This window comes from Tenrec ecaudatus, chromosome 7, assembly GCF_050624435.1.
Source record: "Tenrec ecaudatus isolate mTenEca1 chromosome 7, mTenEca1.hap1, whole genome shotgun sequence".
In the NCBI taxonomy this organism is placed as follows: domain Eukaryota; kingdom Metazoa; phylum Chordata; class Mammalia; order Afrosoricida; family Tenrecidae; genus Tenrec; species Tenrec ecaudatus.
In genome coordinates, this window is record NC_134536.1 from 90970579 (window position 1) to 90992127 (window position 21549).

Consider the following 21549-nt stretch of genomic DNA (forward strand, 5'->3'; position numbering starts at 1 on the left):
AATATATGTTAGATATATGTATATCTGTAGGATAAATCTCAAGAAGTAAAATTGTCAGGTCATGTGAGTAAATCTCATTACAATTTAAGTACTGTTTTCACTATTTGCAATTTAAATACTGCTTTCTAATAAGATTGTATCAATCTATATTCCCATTAGCAATGTGTAACACCTTGTTTCATAATATTTTGATTAAATTTTTGCCACTAAAAATTTTTTCTCACGTGAATAATGTTGAAAATTTTATTATATGCCTGTATTTTTAATTTCCTGTTAATCATTTATTCAAACTAATTTTTGTGCTAGATTGTTAATATGGATTTATGGATTTACTATATAGTTCTTTGAATATCAGATAGATCAGTCTTTTGACTATTTTGTGTTACATATATTTTTCCCAGTATGTCGTTTACTTTTTAAAGAAATTAAAAAGTTTTAAATATTTCATTGCTATAAAAAGGATACATGTTACAAGTACATTTAAGAATCTGCATAAATAAATGGTATAGCCACTTTGAAAATAGTTTAGCAGTTTCTCATAAAATTCAACATACTAGAAAAAAAAACAGGTGTGAAACTTCTTGATCTGGGATTAGACAATTATATTTAACAAAGAAACACTAGCAGCACAAGCTACAAAAGAAATAAAACACCTGAACTGGACTTGCTTAAATGTTAAGCTTTTGTGCTTCAAAAGACACTTTGCAGAAAGTGAAACAACAACTACAGAATGGAGGGAAATATTTGAAAATCATACATTTGATGAAAGACATATCCAGAATAGATACAGAACACTTACAACTCAATACAAAGTAAATCTTTATTTCCTTAATAAGCGAAGGATTTGAATAGACATTTCTCCAAAGAAGATATATGAATGACCAATAAGCACATGGAACGATGCACATTATTAATCACTAAATAAATGAAGATCAGGATCATATTGCAATAACATTTTGATTTAAACAAGACAATAAGTTTTGATGAGAATGCCAATAGTTGGAGCCCTCATACAATGCATAACAAAACAAAAATAGGTAAACAAGCGGCCATCTCGCTCAGAAGCAACAAAGCCCACATGGAAGAAGCACACCAGCCTGCGTGATTTCCATGTGCCGAAGGGATCAGTTATCGGGCATCAAAGAACAAAAAACCCTATTATTGTATGCTCACCTCCATGATATGATCGCTGAAAATAAATGGGTGCATAAGCAAATGTGGTGAAGAAAGCTGATGGTGCCTGGCTATCAAAAGATACAGCATCTGAGCTTTTAGAGGCTTGAAGATAAACAAGTGGCCATCTAGCTCAAAAGCAATAAAACCCACATGGAAGCAGCACTCCAGCCTGTGCGATCTTGAGGTGTCAAAGGAATCAGGGATCAGGTATCATCAGAACAAAAAATCATATTGTGAATGAGGGCGTGATGTGGAGTGGAGACCCAAAGCCCATTTGTAGGCCACTGGACATCCCCTTACGGAATGGCGACGGGGAGGAGACAAGCCAGTCAGAGTGCAATGTAGCAACGATGAAACATACAACTTTCCTCTAGTTCCAAAATGCTTCCCCCCCCCCCACTATCATGATCCCAATTCTACCTTACAAATGTGGCTTGACCAGAGGATGTACACTGATACAGTTAGGAACTGGAAACAAAGGGAATCCAGGGCAGATGATCCCTTCCTTACCAGTGGTGTGAGTGGCGATACTAGGAGGGTGGAGTGGAAAGAGCAAACAAGTATAAGGATCTACATGTGACCCCTCCCTGGGGGACGGACAACAGAAAAGTGGGTGGAGGGAGACGTCGGACAGGGCAAGATATGACAAAATAATAATTTGTAAATTATCTAGGGTTCATGAGGGAGGGAGTGAGGGGAGGGAGAAGAAAAAACGAGGAGCTGATGCCAGGGGCTTGGATGGAGAGATGTTTTGAGAATGATGAGGGCAATGAATGAACAAATGGGCTCAACACAATTGATATACTATGAACTGTGATAAGAACTGTATGACCCCCCTAATAAAACGATTAAGAAACAAGAAAATAAAAATAAAAACAAATCCACTGCTATGGCATCAATTTAAACTCCCAGTGACCCTGTATAGAGGAAATGAAACACTTGGAAAATTGTGTGTCAGTGAACCAGCATTAGCATGTGTGCCTCAATGATACTCCAATCAAACCAAACTCAGAGTCATGGAGTCGGTGCTGACTCATAGCGACCCCATGGGGGTTTCTAAGTCTGTAACTGTTTACCGGAGGAGAAAGTCCAGTCTTTCTCCCTTGGAGCTCCTGGTGGTTTCAAATTAACTACCATCTGGGTCGCAGCCCTATGCGTAACCACTACTCGACCAGGGTGCCTCATTTGACTAACAGATAATGCAAATGTAAATATCAATTCCCCTTCTATGAAAAATTTTTTTAACTTTTAAAAACAATAATTACTGACTAGTTTAATCTGTATTAAGCTCTATGGAATCAGAAACTTTGCTCACAGCTCTATCCTCCTAGTCTCATTATGTCTGCAATAGTGGCTGGCTCTATCGAAATATTTACACAATGAGCAACTAAACTTACCATTAGTTCAATATCACTGCCAATTATATACAGTTGGTCTTCCATGGAAAGTTTCCTATTCAAATGTGACAGAACATAGGTGATTCCAGGTAAACGCACTGCAGGGCTGGTGAGAAGACTCCCCCAGAGAGCACTGTAGAATGCCGACTGGTCCACTGCAGCAGCAACCTTTTCCAACAATGTGTTTGTTCTAGTACAACACAAAATAATGAGAAAGGAAACACTTAGTTTCACATTCTTATATACCAACCAATCATCATTCTTGGCCAGAATTTTAAAAAGCATCCAAGATCTGCTTGGAAATAAGTGTAACTTACTGGAAAATTGACATGCTTTATTTGGGGATGACTGGATTTAAGTACTCGGTCCACCATTTCCTAGCCATGCGACTTTAGGAAAGGCTGCAAAGGTCGTGAATTTTTCAGCCCAAGTCTACCTCCCATCAAACCACCTTTCCCTGCATGTTCCTGGTAAGAGGGTGGAGGAAGACACTGGTAAGATTTCCATGTGAGTAACTGAGAATAGGATTCTCTGGAGTGCCATCCCACTGTGTACAAAATGAGCTCTCTCAAAAGCAAGAGCAGGATCTCAATCTCAATACCAGCAAAAGCCAGGAGTGGAGCAGGTCCTCTAGATCCAAGATTCCTGTGCAAGGAACCTCCTGGCTCCAGAAGACAGCAAAGAGCAGCAGCAGAACTAGGAACCAGAGAATGGAACAGAATGATGGATTTCCCAGGCTATGGAACAAGTAAAGTTCTTCTGTGCAGGAGATTAGCTTGCCGAGTGGGGTGCCTCTGGGCACTTAATAGGGGAGGATGGACTTGCTGACCCATGGAAGTGGCCCCATTGCAATGGATATCAAAGTCCAGAGAGATCAAGTTCGGAATATTTCATTAAAACCTCACAAAGTCATTTAGTCTTTCCATAGTTCTCTCCTCTAAAAAATGAAAAATAACCATAAAAACAACACTAGCCCTCTCCACCTCACTGGGTTCTTGAAGTCCTCAATTAATAAGACATATTACAGTTAATACTCCTCCTATACTACAATACATCTGAGTTTTCCTAAAAAAATCCAAGTACTTTAATAAATGTTTATTTCTTATTAGTAACATCATACACTATATAATCTATGATAATTTTAATAAATTAGGCCTATACCAAAATTAAGAACACATGATTGCTTTATTAAGGAGTAAATTTAAAGACTAATTTTCATGTTTCAATATTATCTGTTCAGTATTAGATATTATACATAAAAATGTACTACACTGTAGTAGAGTCAGGATCATGATAATTTTGTAAGTTCTACTGCTATAAGAATTCATACTAACACTGAAACACCTTCTGGCCTCAACTCATTTACACATTAAAAGAACAACACGTACAACAAGATATTTTTATAGAATATGCATATAACTAGTAAATTGTCAAATAAATCACATAGATACAATAGTCATCAAAATCATTATTAATTTCTATGCCAAATTTTTAACTGATAAGTATTATCAAGTGGTATTGATTCCATGTTCTCCTCAAGGCAATTTGAAACATAACAGATTTATAAACTAAACAAAATAATCTAATATTAATGTTCAAAAATTATATACAAAAAAGTAAAAAGGTCTAGTTAACAAAGACAAATTATACACTGTGGGGAAAAGAATATTTTCTCTCAAAGCAGAGAAATATTTCCAGGATAAGATCTTTACTGAATTATGGGATCGGCTGATATAATTAGAGTAAATGAAAAATACACCAGAATTCTTTTAATTTAAATCATTAGGTTTACTCACAAAGAGAGCTTGCCACTTCATTTCTTTCCAAGACTACAAGGATACCCCCCAAAACGGAATTTTTTTCCAAAGCTATGTATTTTAATTTTTTTGCAAAACCACCTTATCACCTTCAAAGTACTCTCCATTACACTTAATACATTTATCAAATCTGCAGTTCCATTCTTGGAAACATTTCTCAAACTCATCTGTTTCGATGGCTGACTGCACCCTCCCTTGTTTTTTCCTTCACCTCTTCTATGTCATCAAATTGTCATCCGAGGAAACAAATAAGTGGCACAGAGTGAAGTTACGTGAGTAAGTGCATGGGGCAAGAGCACATGTTGTGTTTTATACCCAAAACTGGTGCACCAAGATGGCTGTGTGAGCAGGTGCATTGTTGTGGTGGCAAAACCAGTGCCCCGTCTGCCACAAAATAGGTCTATTTTGTCACACACTGTTATACAATATTTTCAGAACCTCTAAATAGAAAGCTTGATTAACAGTTTGACCTGGTGGAATGAACTCCAAATGCACTATCCCCCTCACATAAAAAAAAAAATTAGCATCATCTTGATCTGTGATTTCACCTGACGATCTTTGGGGGCAAGGTGACGATGGCATCCTTCCACTGGCTTGACTGATGTCTGCTTTTGGGGTCATAAGAATAACACCATGTTCCCTCACCAGTAATGACCTTGGCGGGGGGTGTGTGTGTGTGTGTGTGTGTGTGTGTGTGTGTGTGTAAATCCGGGTCACTTCAGGGTCGTTCTTTCAAAAGCATGGCATGTTTCCACTAGAGGCACTTTTTGCTTGTCAGTCAGATGCTGGGGCACAAATTTTGCAGTGACCTTTTCATTCCCAAATCTTCCACTAAAATTTGCTGAACTGCACTCCCAAGATATTCCAGCTAACTTCCCCATCTCTTCAAGGGTCCGTAGTCATTGGTCTTCAAGCACAAGGGCACATTTTGTTGACATTTTCATCTGTTCAAGAAGTTGACAGATGTCCTGAATGAGGTTTGTCATCAATTGACAATTCACCTTTTTTTGAAAAGGTTCAACATCACAATAGTTCTGTGCAATTTTTTCCCAAGCAGGAAACCAAATTTGACAGCTGATCCACTGTTCTCTTCAATCAACCATCACAAAAAAAAGAGGTTGGAATGAAACTGATTTTAAGAAAGAATTCACTGTAACCAGAGAGAACCTTCCAGGCGATGCCGCTGGATGCACTAACTCAGGGCAAGTTGTTCAATGCTTGTCTAGCAGGGAAAATGCATATGATCACAGCTCCACCAGTGGAGCTATTTTTCCTATTTTGGGGGGTACCTCCCTCATATAGTAAAAATATATTAAAGCCACTGAATGCCATCATGTACTATCTATAACTGTTAATTTATCAAATAAATATAATTAAATAACAAAAGGCTCAAAGCAGATCAAGTCATTTTCTTTGAATAAATATTATAATATCAAAAGAAACATGTCAACAAGTAATGACATGGTTAAAATAATTAACTTCACTGCCATCAAATTAATATAGGGCAGAGCATAACTGCCCCAGTGGGTTTGAGACTAAATCATCTTTATAGGAATGGAAAGCCTCATTTTTCTCCTAAGGAGCAGCTGGTGGTTTTCAACTGCTCACTTTACAGTTACACAATGTGTAACCCACTAAGCTATTAGGGTTCCTACAACTTAACCTAGTCCTAAAGTATTTATAATCATTATAGTACACACATGTCATTGTTTTCATTCATCTAAAGGTCTTACTGGTCCATTATTTTAAACAGAGCCACTCTCTCTTGAGTGACTTTTCTATGCTAGGCACTAGAGTAAGTTATTTCATTTTTATATTAACACACTGAATTGGCATTATGCTTATTTTGTACATGAGGAAATGAGGTAATTTTAAGAAAATGACAAAGCTTGTCTAATCTCACACAGTTAGTAGATATAGGATATGAACACAGGCCTCCTAATTCCCAAGTCTATGCATTTACCGCCTAGCTATGTTTCCTATACTGAGCACAGGCTGCACACACTATCTCATGAATTTTTATTGCTCTACACATCTTCAGATGACATATTCACTTTGGTAATGCTAAAAACAATTGATTTAAAGATGCGTGCTAAACAAATCCACTTACTTAGCTTGAATTACTTAGCTGCGCCACTAACTAGCATCATCTTACCTTTCATAATATTCTGATCCTTCTTCTAAGCCCGGAAGGATGCCAGTCAGCAATCCCTGTAGGCCTGGCTTCAGTGTTTTACCCAAAGGCAGGTAATAGATCTCATACAAACCTAGCAATGTTGGTTTCACAGACATAGCAGCATTTGCAAGAAGAGGAAATAATCCAGAACTATTTAAAAAGAAAAATGGAAGAGCATAACTACAAAACTGTAACTCATATTAAACTAAAGGCATATATGAATTTTTTTTGATTAAAAAGTGAGGTATACATATTCATTTAAGATTATAATTGGTATATTCATAACTTCTAAATCTATTAATACAACAACACTGGGCTCTCACTTAAGCTTAATAGTCAACAGGCCTGGCTGTTTAATGAGGTCTTCACATAGCACAATTCTTGAACAGATAGCCAGCCCCTTACCAAAAAAATAAAAACCCAATAACCCTCAATTTTCTGCCTGCCTTGTAATCATCATTTTGAAAAATAGCATCGCAGAGGAGGGCCAAAATGGCAGTGCTGGCTGTTCCACATGAGAAAGATGAGGATTATTATCCTGTAAAAAGATACAGTATCAGAAACCCACAGGGGGAATTCTACTCTTTCCTATAGGGTCTCTATGAGTCAGAACAGACTTGATAGCAGTTTGGTGGGAGCTCGTATATGCTCTCATCCTCACACAGAGAGACATACACACACATGCACAAACACGAACAACTTAATAAAAAATTCTGGAAACCTGTCAAAACAATTAAGCAAACACCAATTCAAAATAACAACAAAGGCAGTGTCAAACCTTTGTTTTTTTTCCATTCTACTTCACCAAGGAGCCTACCTGAAGGAATGAAGCCCATTTCAATTTGGCCTACCTCGGTGCTCATGCAGGCCCACCTAGGGCGAAGGACAGTGATTGAGACTTCAACTTAAGAGTGGGGAAGAGAAAACTGGGAGAGTTCTTTGGGAGATTATGGCACTCAAGAGAATGGGTATTCTGGAGAACCAAGGAAGCCACCAGCATTCCCAGGAAGAATCTTGCTCAGAAAATATCGGAGAACACCCAACACCTTTACATGGGCTTTTCCCTAGGCTCCGGTAAACCTAGAAGTGCCCTAGCACCAAGGCACTAATGTGCAGGTCACAGCCCTGGCAATCAAGAAAATTCCCATCAAAACAAAGCAGAACAAACCAGGGAATAGAGTCCCCAGTGTTTATACAACCAGGTCGTCAGTATTTGCAAACAGAATAAAGAGAAGTGACTAAATGAACAAAGTACTGCAGAGTTCAACAATCTGAACACTGACACACAAAGCAAGCAAACACTAGTGAAGGAGAAGAATTTGATTTCTAGGGTTATTACATCATACTATTCAAATTCCCAGTTTTCAATAACAAAATCAAAAATTAACAAAAGCAATTTTTTACCCAATACATATCCAAGACTAAGCAGGAATTATTGCAGGTTGACATGTGGAACAACAGAAGAAAATCAAGAAACATAATAAGCCACATTAACAGAATTTATTTTAATTGAAGCAGAAAAGGAATTTGACAAATTTAATAGTTTCATAATGAAAACCCTTAGAAAGCTAAGGATAGAAAGTGAATTTCTTACCACGATACAAGGAATTTATTAAAATAAACAAACAGGAAATCTCCTACCAAGAAAAAAAAACAAAACAAAACCCACCACGACTTAGTCAATTCCAACTCATCATGATACTATATAGGGTTTCTCTGGCTGTAAATCTTTATGGGAACAAACAGCCTCTTCTTTCTTCAGCCCAAGAGACCTAAAAGGCCAAGGGAGAGAGAGGCTACTTCAGGCATGACTAGAAGAGGCTGTCCAGATTGAAAACCTGTATCCTGCGTGTGTCTGAAATGGAATTGTAACCTCATAACTATGAATATGGTCTGTCAGGTCTGTGTGGCCATTGCAGTGACTTATTAAAACCAGCGAAGGAGTGTGGTGGGAGGAGCAGTTGGTGTTAGAATTGATGAAACTGTTGGGAGGGTGGGCACCTAGACTCCCCTGACCTCTGCCTCAGAAGTGTCATTGCTAGGACATTTTTACAGAAGAGAAATTCCAGATGAATTCAATGGGGAAACTGTCCAACTACATACAGGAGAAATTAAATTAAGGTTATATAAACTCTTCCAGTGACTAGCAAAGAAGGAACAACTCCCAGTTTGTTTTATGCTTTGTTTATAAAATCTGACATAAAATATAAAATAATAGGAGCTCTCTGATTAGCATAAGGTTGTTTTGTTAAAAACTAACAACCTTAAAACAAGTAAATAAATTCAGTGATTTTAAAAGAATTACAAGTGATGAGTAAATTATAAATAAAGGATAAATGAAAAGTTTATTACCTATAAAAATTATTGAAAAATTTTCTACTTGAGGTTGGGAACAAGACAAAGATATTCACTGTCACTATTTCTGTCAGCACTGTATTATAGGTACTAGCCAGTGCAATAAGGCAAAACAAAACCCTAAACAAGCCCAGAGTATATTAAAATTGGCAAAGAAATAAAGATGACAGTATTCAAAGATGATATGACTACATACATAGAAATTCTCAAACAATCAAAAAGCCATTAAGAAGTTAATAAAATGTCTAGCTATAAAGCAAACAAAGAACAATAATTGCATTTCTATGTTCTAGCAACACATACCAGGCAGATTTTCTAAGAAACACATGAGGAGCAGTCAGAATAGAAAAAGCTAATCGGTTGATTCTATTAAAATTAAGAACCTTCTCAAAGCGTAATATAAAGAACTTCTTGTTCATGATAACATTACTAGAGTAAAAAGGGGAATCACAAACTAGAGGGGAAAACACTATGGCCTGGGGTGGGGATCTTGACCGTACAGGGAAGGAGGGACTTTTCTGGAATAACAAAAATTCTTACATCTTGTTTTGAGTAGTGACTACACACAACTGATGACATTTGTCAAAACTCAAACGTAACAATTATGTTTCATTAATTTTACTGTATAATATGTCAACACGTTTTAAAATGTAAAGTGATTTTTAAAAAGACAGACAAAATCGGTGACCTGAAAGACAGGTTAGAGGAAATTACCCAGAATCAAAGCACGAAGAGACAAAATGCTGAACAATATGGAAAATACATTGAGAGAAAGATCCGAATGAGAAGACTTATATACGTTGACTCATAGCTTTAAGATGAGAAAAGCAATGTGAAGAGATAATGGTTTAAAATATTCAGAATTGATCAACGGCACTAAAAATAGATTTTAACAGTCCTTCAAATCACAATCGGTCTCAGTGGGAAAGAAAACCTACCTCTAAACAGGAAGTAAAGTTAATACCCAAACACATTGCTATTAAATCGATTCTGACTAGCAGTGATCCTACAGAAGAGAGTAAAACTATCCTATAGGATTTCCATAGCTATAAATCTTTATGGAATCAAGACAACTTTCTCCTGCAATGCTACTGGTGGGTTTTAATTGCCAATCTTCCAGTTAGCTGCAAAGTTCATAACTACTGTACCACCAGAGGTTTAAACTGCAGAACACTCAAAACAAACATGTAAAGGAAGTGGGGAAATCTTTGCTGAGGAGTGAATATTTGATCAGAGGCTTACATCTAAATGTTACAGAGCAAAGGCATTAGGGAAGAACAACAAAGAAACCTGTGTGAGGACAGTGAAGCAAATCAGGTGGGTGAGGGAAGGAGCAGTAGGGGAAGAGGTCACTGACAAAATCAGGGCTAGACCCTGCAAGATATGTGTTTGGCTGCTAATCACAGGGTCAGCAGTTCAAAACCACCAGCTGCTCTGCTGGAGAAAAAGAGACCTTTTTAATCTGGGAAACTCACAGGAGGAAGTTCTACCCTGTCTTACAGAGTCACTGTGAGTCAACATCGTCTCCATGGCAATGAGTTTGGTTTCGAGTTCTTACCTGTACTGTGCCAGGCACTGTCCTAGACAGCAGTTATGACTAAGACTCAGCCCTCGTGAAGGATGGCAAATGTGTGTATATGTAGTTAAGTATAATGTCAGGTGTGAAAGAAAAAAAAATCAGGGCTAGACTACATGAAGCCTAAAAACCCATGACTAAGACTGAATTTTTCTTTTAAGTGTGACTGGAAGAAGTCATTGGAGGGTTTTTATCAGGAATGACGTGATAAATGTGATCTGTGGAAAAGCTTAAGTGTATGGAGAACAGCAGGAACCCATGGTGCAGTGAATTCTTCTGTTGCTAAGCAAAAGACTGGCAATTAAACCTACCGCTGCTTTCCAGGACAAAGACTAGGCTGTATGCTCCCGGAAGGATTTACACAGTGGTTCTTAACCTGTGGGTCACGATCCCTTTGGGGGTCGAATGGCCCTTTCACAGGGGTACATAAGACCAACGGAAAACACAAATTTCCATTGGTCTTAGGAACCGAGACACGGCTCCTCTATCATCTCTAGGCCCACATGCAGATACGCCCACATCCGAGCACTTGGCTTGAAGACTTGTTACCCATGCTACACCATGCTTCAAGACAAAATTTCATTTCTTTGTAATTAGAAATAAATATTTCACAATATATAATTACATATTGTTTTTGTGAGTAATCACTATGATTTAATTATGTTCTATTTATAACAATGAAAACATCCTGCATATTAGATATTTACATTATAATTCATAACAGTAGTAAGATTACAGTTATGAAGTAGCAACAAAAATCAATTGATGGTTGGAGGTCAGCACAACATGAGGACCTGTATGAAAGGGTCGTGGCATGAGGAAGGTGGAGAACCGCTGGTTTACAGTCCCGGGAAACTCAGGTTCAATTCTACTAGAGGGTCACTATGAGTTGAAAATGACTCGATGGCTGTGGGTTTTAGATTTAGAGTAGAAAATAGAGTATAAAGGGGATCCAAAAGATAATGAAAAATGGGATTAATAGATAATAGAATTTTTCCTCAAAGAGTAGAATCCCTCTTATTTGAGGGAACATAAATGTTAGGTGAACATGAGGGAGTCGATCACAAAACTCAGGCTAGGGATCATGCCTAATTAGATGAGATGTTTCTCATGGAGGTAAAGAGAAGAAGATACATTTAGAATGTGTATAAGAAAATAATTTTAGGGGAACATATATGCTATGTACTATTATGTGAAATTTAAATACATATTAGCTCTTTTAATTCTTTTAATAATGCTAGTGTGTTGATAATCTCATTAGTCTTTTTCTCATTTTGAAGTTAAGAATGCAAAGATTATAAAAAGAAAGAAAGAAAAAGATTCAAAATTACACAGCCAGCTAGTGGTAAGGTAAGTGCTGTGATTCCACCATCTGTGTTTAACCACTGTATCAGGAAACTCTTGATAAGGCCTAACAACCTCTGCATGCTGAGTTCAGGGGAAGGAGGGAAGGCTAGCAAAAGATACTGAGAAAGGAGGCTGCAGGGTCACAAAAGGCACAAAAAAGTCTTTCAATGCTGCTTTGGAGATCAAGGTATTCTATGTTTTTGTATTCCATTTTTTTCACTGATAAGTTCTCAATCTTAAAAAGGTAGAATGTCCTATAATCTCAACAATTCTGAATAATATTACTTTATACAAGGAACATCAAAAGATAATTTTACTGAAATATAAGTTATGTCTTAATTTTTTAACTCATTTTTAGTTTTACTCTAAAATTCCAAAAATATCCAAGATATATTTATACTACATGTAAATACATAAAATTATTCTTACCTATATAAAAAAAGATCTTTGGCAAGTCGCTTAGGTCCAATGATTTTAAAGATAATTTCATATGTTTCAAGTGCCTTCCGGTGAACCCCACCAGGTAATGCTGGATGTAGACATTGAGCTAGGCGTTTTCCGATGGTCAGCTTTTTGGGTACTACCTGGTACTTTGCATTATTCTGTAGAACCTTGAAGAAAATATTTTAAGACAGCCGAGATAAAAAATATATATTGATTTTTTTTCGTTTTATTAGGGGTTCATACAACTCTTATCTCAATCATACGTACATAAGTTGTGTAAAGCACATTTGTACATTCATTGTCCTCATCATTCTCAAAACATTTGCTCTCCATTTAAGCCTTTGGCATCGGGTCCTCATTTTTTCCCCTCCCTCGCCGTTCCCCCCTCCCTCATGAACCCTTGATAATTTATAAATTATAATTTTGTCATATCTTGCCCTGTCCGACGTCTCCCTTCACCCACTTTTCTGTGGTCTGTCCCCCCAGGAAGGAGGTCAAATGTAGACCCTTATTTTATTTTCTATGTAGCACTCACAATTTATCATTGTAATTTTGGCTACATTATAAAATTTGTAGAGGCCTCTAAAGAACTTTCTGCTGATCACATTTATCAGTTTGCACACTGAACACATTAGACATTAAAATCGACAATTTTAAAAATAATTAATTTGTTTTAAAAATAAATCTGATAAGATAAATGGATTAGCATAATAACATCTGCATATTTTGCTATCTTTTTTTGAAATACATAAGGAAAAGTCGCCAGACCACAGATATATGAAGAACTTCAAACAGCTTGTGGAAAACATCCATTATCTTTTCATTCCATTTTTCCACAAACTTTTTGAAGCCCTGTTAAATAATTAGAAAAGGAAGAATCCCTGTTGTAAAAATCAGGCATAGAAAACTAATTCTAATGTTTGTGAGAATTTACATGAAATTATAATTACTCAAATACTCAATGCTGCTAAATGAATACTTGAGTTTGTACACAAATATCAATAAAACATCTATATCATGAAAAAATTATGATAAATACTGTTTTCCCTATCTTTTCTGTTCTTTTTTTCTCTTCAAGCAAATATAATTTCCCAATTTCACACTATATATGTATTTTCTTTATTCAACCACAATATTTATTTATTTAGAGACATGATTCAAGATATAACATTTTTCATGAAGTTCTGTGTTGTGAATTATGTGAGAGGCCATTAGTTTACTTAACAAAATTCTATCTTGCAAATAAGCCAAAGGACATTTTGCTATTTTAGTTTTTGTAAGAATATATAATTGTATAAATGTGGTTGTTCCATATGAAGCTAGAATGTATTAAAGTCTTAACAGAATAGCATAAAGCCAAAATAAAATTTCAGAATGAATGTAAAATATTAAAGAAAAATACACTCCAACTCCTCTGCTTTACAAAAGAGAAGTACTAATCTTGAGATACATAAAACAGCCTGCCAAAGTACTGGCAAAAGATCCAGCACTAAATTCTGTTCATTACATAGTGAAATCTCTGATGTTCACTGACATAAAGCATTTTCAATGTTCTTCCAACTACAAGTCTTTAGAGATTTCTAGATCTTTCATGTGAATTTTAGAAATAGTAGCAAAGAGTCAGTATCTACACATACTTTTTAGAAAAATATAATCATTGCTGTAAGTACTTCTGAAGGATGAAGTTTAATTATACATAATACATGTTTCAATAAAAGAATTTATAAGCCCCCCACCTGTATCCCCCCCAAAAAAGAGGGAAAAATAAAAACACCATTTTCTTAAAAGATTTCTGAATTGGAAAACTTGTGTAAATAAAGTGAAAATTAACAGTTACTATATTAACAATAAACATTTTAATTACCCTGCTTCCCCGAAAATAAGACAGTGTCTTATATTACTTTTTGCTTCCAAAGATGCACTAGGTTTTATTTTCAGGGGATGTCATTTTTCCATGAAGAAGAATATGGTACACATTTATTGTTTGCTTTATTAAAAGAGACCTCGCACTTCCTGTCTGCTACGGCCAACAGTGAGCTGCTCAGCGGAGCCTGCCACTACGGCCCAGAGTTACGGCAGCTTGGGGGCGTTATTTTCGGGGAGGTCTTATTTTTGGGAGGATGCCATATATTTCAGTGAGAGACAAAACTATAAGTAGGTCTTATTTTCGGGGATGTCTTACTTTCGGGGAAACAGGGTAATTAATATATGTAGGTTCTTACTAGGGGAGCTTCAAAAATTCATGGGAAAATTCTATTTTAACTCTATTTTTTTCTATGAACTTTTTGAAGTGCCCTCATATTTGTATACATTTATATTTTCATAAAAATAAGACCCACTCCTGTTTAGTTGATTTTAACTAATAGTGTCCTTGTAAGAGAGAGAAGAATGCCCTGTAGGATTTCCAAGGTTGTATATCTATACAGAAGCAGAGGGTCACACCTTTAGCCTGCAGAGTTGCTGAGATGTTTAAACAGTTGATCTTCAAGGCAGTAGCTAAATAGCTTTAACCACAGTGCCACCAGGTGTATGAATGCACATATACGAGAAAGCTTCGAAAAGTTAACAGAAAATGGAATTAAAGGTTGATGAATTTTTCCATGAACTTTTTGAAGGCCGTTCATATAAAAAATCCTGGCCTCTTCCACAGTTTAGGCAAACTTCTTCAGTAACTTCGGTATTCTACTTTGGCCAATCAATTTAGGAGAAATCTGTTTATAAATATAACTAATTATATGCTTAATTAGGCAAGTTAATGCCAATAAGTTAACAAATTGCATTTAAAATTGGTTTCTAGCAACAGCTTCATTATGAGAATCTAACAACCTTTAAGCAAACCCATTCCTTTAATTACAATTTCTAATTAATTATGGAATATGTTGTCAAAATTAAGAGCTTTTAAAATCTCAACTGATGAATGCCTATTTTCAAAATAAATTCATGGCTCATTAGAACTGAAGCTTTTCCTAAAGTATCAAGGTGATGAATTATCTGTAGTATCAGGTTAAAAAACAAACAGCATCCTTGTATATATTTTAAGACTAATTTCTTTCCTGAAAATTGTATGCTATGCTAATGTTATTAGAAGAGCTCTCCTTTCCTATATGGCTCCAACCCTTCAATATTTAGAATCATTTCTACTCAGTAACAAGCATAAAGAAAAATAGTGGGACAAAGTCATGGGTGCGATATGAGAAAATTTTGACTGAAGGTATAGGCCGTCAAGAATGCTTACTGAAGGCTAACCTGCAAGGCGGAGAGCGGTCTTGTAAGGTTGGTGCATACAATAAAGGCCCACTGGGTTCCACGGCTTCCCTGCTGCGTTCTACCATACTGCTTTCCATTTGGCATTTGTAATTTTGTGGCCAGGAAGACTGTATCTGATGCTCAATTACAGATACTTATTAGCCTTCAGGGTTAGTACATTTGATAAGTAATCATGATAACAACTGAACTTTTAATCACTATTGTTTCTTTGTCTTAGAACTTCTAAAGGAGGGGTGGGGAAACTTTTCCTGCCAAGGGCTATTCGGTTATTTATAGTATCATTCACAGGCCAGACTGTCAACACCGAATAAATGGGTGTGTGTGAAGGCTAAGGAACCCTGGTGGCACAGCAGGTTATGAGTTGAGTTGGGCTGCCAACCACAAGGTCATCAGTTTGAAACCACCAGCCACTCCACAAGGGAAAAATGAGGATTTCTACTCCCATAAAGAGTTAAACTCTCAGAAACCCACAGGGGCAGTCTCCCCTGCCCTATCGTCTAGGGTCGTTATGGGTCGGAATAGACTCAATACAGCAAGTCTGAGTATGAATGTGAGGGCTGGAAGGGCTTCTCGTTGGTTAGGTGTGTGCCGTTAACTGGTATTGATTCCAGGGGCTTTACGCTGCTCATGGCTGGACATTCCCCATTCCTGTTCTAAAGTCTTACTAGTACGCCTGACAATACAAGCATGGAAGTCATTAAGTAAAATAACATTACTGAGCATTCTGTTGGTTATGTTCTTAAATTCTTAATTTAAAATTGAGAAATTCAACAATTATAGATGTAGATTTTTTTAAATTACACCCTTTTGAAATGGATAAAACAGACATACCTTGTTGAGTTTTCCAAGTGCTGATATAAGATCTGCCCATTCACTAGAGTATTCAAAATTCTTCAGGGCTTTGTCGATTGCAGCTACATAATTTCTGTACTTGGAGTCACTCAATAACTCCAGCTCTTCTGTGTTCATTCTCCCACAGAGTCCTACTAGAGACCAGTTTGAAAGTCATGTAAAATCATTACCTACAAAAGAAGTTGCAGAAGGAACTAAGGTTATAACAGCATACAAGCATTTTTACAAGGTTCAGATGATCTAGCTTTAACCTTTAACAAACTAAAGGGTTTCTTGACCAGCTAGCATGCAATCATGGAACTATGCAAAGACCCGGGTTTCCTTTTGCTATTGCTGTTAGCTGCCACCTAGTTGGCCTCAACTCAAGGGGTCTCCATGCACAAAGAGACTAGACATTGTTACCCACAAGGTTTTCATTGGCTGATCTTTCAGAAGATTGACTCTCTTCGTTAGCCTGGGAAGACCCACTGAAATGTGTTCAATACCATAAAAACACACAGACCTCCTCTTATATGGGTGTCGACTGAGTTTGAGGGGCATTGACCAAAAATTGAATGATGATCCTCTACAAGGAAGGTAAGAATTCTAACACTCTTCTTAAAACTGCACTCAAACTCACCATCCACTGATTCAATTCTGGCTCAATAGTGAGCTTACCGGACAGATTAGAAGTGTCTCCGTTTGTTTCCAGAAATAGCAAACCTAGTCTTCCTCCCTTGGAGCAACTGGTTAGCAGTCCACCTCCGAATCCACTGTACTACGGGGCTCCTATACTATCAGAAGGTAGGGATGCCAAAGAGCATAGCATTCCTGGGCACTTATTTCAATTTATAGATCATGTTATTTCTCTGCCATATTTATATAACATTTATGATACTTAATTCCTCCACCTTGCTTTGATGCTAAAATTAAGACTGGTTAAGACTGGAAACATGAAGGGCATACCAAAAACTAACATGACAGAATTAAATTTGATAGCACCTTATTTTACTAAACAACAAATGAACATCCAGTATAAACAACAAAGGAACATCAGCTAATGGGAATTAAATCTTCCTTAAAATAAAACTGATAAAAATATGCGGTGGTTTAAAACATTTCCAAAAATATTTATATTTCTTCTAAAAGTTATTAATCCTAGCTTCCCCATCTCCACCCCCGGCCTTGGGCTGGGCTGTGTGATTCAGTTATAATTAAGAGAAAAAGGCAGAAATAAAATTCTATAGCAAATACTAGTTCATAAACACAAGTATTGCACCAGAGTTACTCTTCTGGCGGGTCAGGGAAAGAAAGAATTAATTCTAACGATATCAAACTATTTCGGAAAGAAATAAAGAGGACTAACTAGAGTAGATGTTTCACTGCTTCTTTATCTCTAAGATTTCTTCATATTTGAAGGTTAAGGTAAAACAGAACAAAAATCATAAACAATAAACTACCTTGTTCACATGTTGGTTTGTTGAGAAAGAATTAAACCTAGATATTCTATCTTCTAAAGCAGCTACTGAGCCAAGAGCCAAAATCAGGTATTTTCTGGTGAAAATCTTTATTCAAAGTTCCTTTATAAATACCAAGTACTCACCAACATTCCAAAACACTGAAAACTCATGAACTAGTATCACTACTACTACACTTCTCTTGACTTCTAGGTCATCACTTCAAAACAAGAAACATAGTGTGTCGGGTACTATTAATATCACTCTGATTTTAAAAATTACATTACTCTTCATAACCTCAGCATCACCTTATCACCATCATCATCTCAATCACACAAGTTTACACTTTGGCTTTATTTCGTATTCTGACTATGTCTGTCAAGCAGCTCCTTCTCAATTCCTATGACAGACTCTCTCTCTCAACATCATCTTTTATCCAGCCATGACTCCGTAATATTTTATATCCAGACTATTACAAGAACCTCCTACTTCCTCTACCTTCATCATCTCTAAGATCCAATCAATTTTATACAGTAAGAAATTACTTGAGGGGGAGGAGACAGTGGAGCACATCCTGGTCCACCAGGCCCTGAGGATGATGACCCCAATTAGAGCAGCCAGCCCCACTATGAGATACGACGTCCCTCACTGACCCATGGCCCTGCAGGGGACAGCACCAGAGACACAGTGTGGGAATTGCGACCGAACTAATCCCACCACACGGAGGCAAAGCACTGGGGGAGTGCAGCGGAACAGCAAGGGAATGGAGTGGCAAGGTCCCCAGGGAATGCTGGAAGTAGACTTTGGGGCCAGGGTGTGGCGCCCCAACAGACTGGACTGGAAAACACTCCTAAAGGCCAACAAATGATCCTAGAACTAACTACAAACTTTTCTTTCTTGTTGTGTTTTGTTTTGTTCTTTGTCAGTGGTTTGTTGTTGTTTTGTTGTATATTGTTCCTTGGTTTTGCTCTGTCTTGTTTTTGTGCATGTTATTATCTCCGCAGGTCTGTCTAAATAAGATAGGCTGGATGAACTATCAGGAGGAAAAAAAATGGAACCGACAGTCCTGGGGGGGAAATGGGATAGAGGGAAGTGGGGGGCAAGAAGTGGTGTTAACAAACCCAGGAACAAGGGAACAAGTGATCCAAATTGGTGGTGAGATGGGTGTGGGAGGCCTGGTAGGGCATGATCCAGGGTAATGTAACTAAGAGGTATACCTGAAACCCAGGTGGGGACGGAGCATGATTGGGGGAACAAGAGGAAAGTCAAAGGAAATAGAGGAAAGAGGTAGGAGGCAAAGGGCATTTATAGAGGTCTAGACAAAGACATGTGCATACACAAATATTTATATGAGAATGGGGAAATAGATCTATGAGCCTATATTTATAGGTTTAGTATTAAGGTGGTGGAAGGACATTGGGCCTCTACTCAAGTACTTCCTCAATGCAAGAATACTTTCTTCTATTAAATTGGCATTCTATGATGCTCACCCTCCCCACACAACCACTGAAGACAAAGCAAGTGAACAACCAAATGGGGTCTTAAAGGCTTGAGGTGAACAAGTGGCCATCTAGCTCAGAAGCAACAAAGCCCACTTGGAAGAAGCACACCAGCCTGTGCGATCATGAGCTGTCGAAGGGATCAGGTATAAGGTATCATCAGAAAAAAAATCTTACCATAGTAAATGAAGGGGGGAAGTGCAGAGTGGAGAATCAAAGCCCATTTGTCGGCCACTGGAGATCCCCTTGCAGAAGGGTCTAGGGGAGGAGATAAGTCAGTCAGGGTGCGATGTAGCACCGATGAAGAATACAGCTTTCCTCCAATTCTTAAATTCTTCCTACCCCCCAACTATCATGATCTGAATTCTACGTTGCAAGTCTGGATAGAGCAGAGGTTGTACACTGGTACAGATAGGAGGTGGAGGCACAGGGAATCCAGGGCGGATGATACCTTCAGGACCGGGGGTGTGAGTGGCGATACTGGGAGGGTATATGGTGAGTGGGTTGGAAAGAGGGAACCGATTACAGGGATCTGCATGTGACCTCCTCCCTGGAGGACAGACAACAGAGAGGGGGGTGAAGGGAGATGTCAGACAGGACAAAACATGACAAAATAATAATTTATAAATTATCAAGGGCTTGTGAGGGAGGGGAAAAAGAAAGGACCTGATGCTAAGGGCTTAAGTGGAGAGCAAATGCTTTGAAAATGATGAGGGCAAAGAATGTACAGATGTGCTTTACACAATAGATGTATGTATGGATTGGGATAAGAGTTGTATGAGTCCCTAATAAAATGTTTAATAAAAAAATTACTTGAATATGTTACTCCATGCTGGAAGCTTGATAATCCATAAAAGCACCTTAACCCAGTGTCTACATAGCACTTAGAAAGTACTTATAAGTGTGACCTTCAGCTTCTTATAAAGTAATTCCAAACTCTTAACCACATGATTAAATGCTTTTTATAAATGGAAGCATTTGTTGAATCTTATTTACATTTACATTCTAGCTAAGCAAAACCAAGCTGCTATCCACTTTTAGATGTTGCTCCATCCCATTTTAATGCTGTTACATTTCCTGATCCTTCTCTAGATATGCTCTTTGTAATGTAGTGAGTGATTTAATACAGCTTCATCGCTTTTGTTACTCCCACCTAACAACCTATGTTTCCCTGATGGGTCTGGGTATGAAGGTGAGGCAAGATATTGATGGGATTAGATTATGCAGCCATGAGTGACTATTAACAGGATTGTGGGTATAAAAGTAGACATCTCAGAAGCTGGAAGTGGGGATCTCACTACTGGCAAAACACAAAGCCAAGAGTGGAACATGTCCTTAGGATACCGAGATTCCTGCACATTGGACAGCTTCCTCTGGCTTTTGACACCAGTGGAGCAGCAGAGCCAGAAAGCAGAGCCTGAGATGAAAGAGCAAGGAATGCTGATTGCTTTGGGGCAGGAGGGTGGCTTTTTAAGTGAGGTGGCTCTGGGTACTTAATTGGGAGGAATGTGGTTTGCTGGCCCAAGGATCTGGACCTGAGTGCCTTTGGGTGGAAGTTTTATGGCAGACTGGCATCTACTTTGGACATTTATTGGAAGTCCTAAAAGAACTTTGTAACATGGCTGGGCCAGAACTGAGCAAAGGCCAGACTAAAAGGCTGAGGGTCAGAGAGAGATATGCTTGCTAGCACGGCACAGAAGAAACTGTCCTGACTGACCAACTGTATGTATGTTGAATGGTAACCTGTTAATGTCCCTAATTGTAGGTACCATAATTGTGGGTATCGTCTGTGAGTTCTGTACGGCCACAGCAAAGAATTATCAAGCTCAGCTGAAGAGTAGGGAATACTGTAAAGTGCTATGGATGCGTCTCTCTACATGAAATAACCTCTGATTCAACTCCTTTTATTTGGCTCATTCTTTAATGAATACTTAATAGTTATATAAATATTCAGAAATAAGGCTTAGAGTTTAGTATTAAAAAGACATGTGTTTCTTGTTTCTAAGACTTTTATTCCTTCTGGCTTTAATACTAAATCCCAACTTGGCCCGGCTAGTAAGTTCCTGCACCTCCTCTAGGCCTCAGTTTTTACTCTTTTTGGGAAGCCTTCCCTGACCATCATTCCACAGTCCTGCAAAACTAACACACATGCCTCTTTGCTGGGAACGTCCACCACAGCGTTTCTCCTACCGCAGAACACTGAGTGT

At 37.7% G+C, this 21549-nt stretch overlaps 1 protein-coding gene across 4 annotated transcripts in view; it reads right to left on the reverse strand.

Moving 5' to 3' along the window:
• The window catches only part of DOP1A (DOP1 leucine zipper like protein A), a 97251-nt gene that overhangs the window by 65102 nt on the left and 10600 nt on the right, over positions 1–21549 (reverse strand). For 3 of the 4 annotated variants that reach the window (XM_075554829.1, XM_075554830.1, XM_075554827.1), the window contains exons 2-5: positions 16387–16577; positions 12274–12455; positions 6546–6716; positions 2574–2763 (exon numbers count right to left, since the gene is read on the reverse strand). In XM_075554829.1, coding sequence (XP_075410944.1) covers positions 2574–2763; positions 6546–6716; positions 12274–12455; positions 16387–16524 — 681 coding nt within the window. In that variant the 5' untranslated portion in view covers positions 16525–16577. Of the gene's footprint in view, positions 1–2573; positions 2764–6545; positions 6717–12273; positions 12456–16386; positions 16578–19519; positions 19601–21549 lie in introns of all 4 variants that reach the window. The other variant, XM_075554828.1, reaches the window with a different exon arrangement.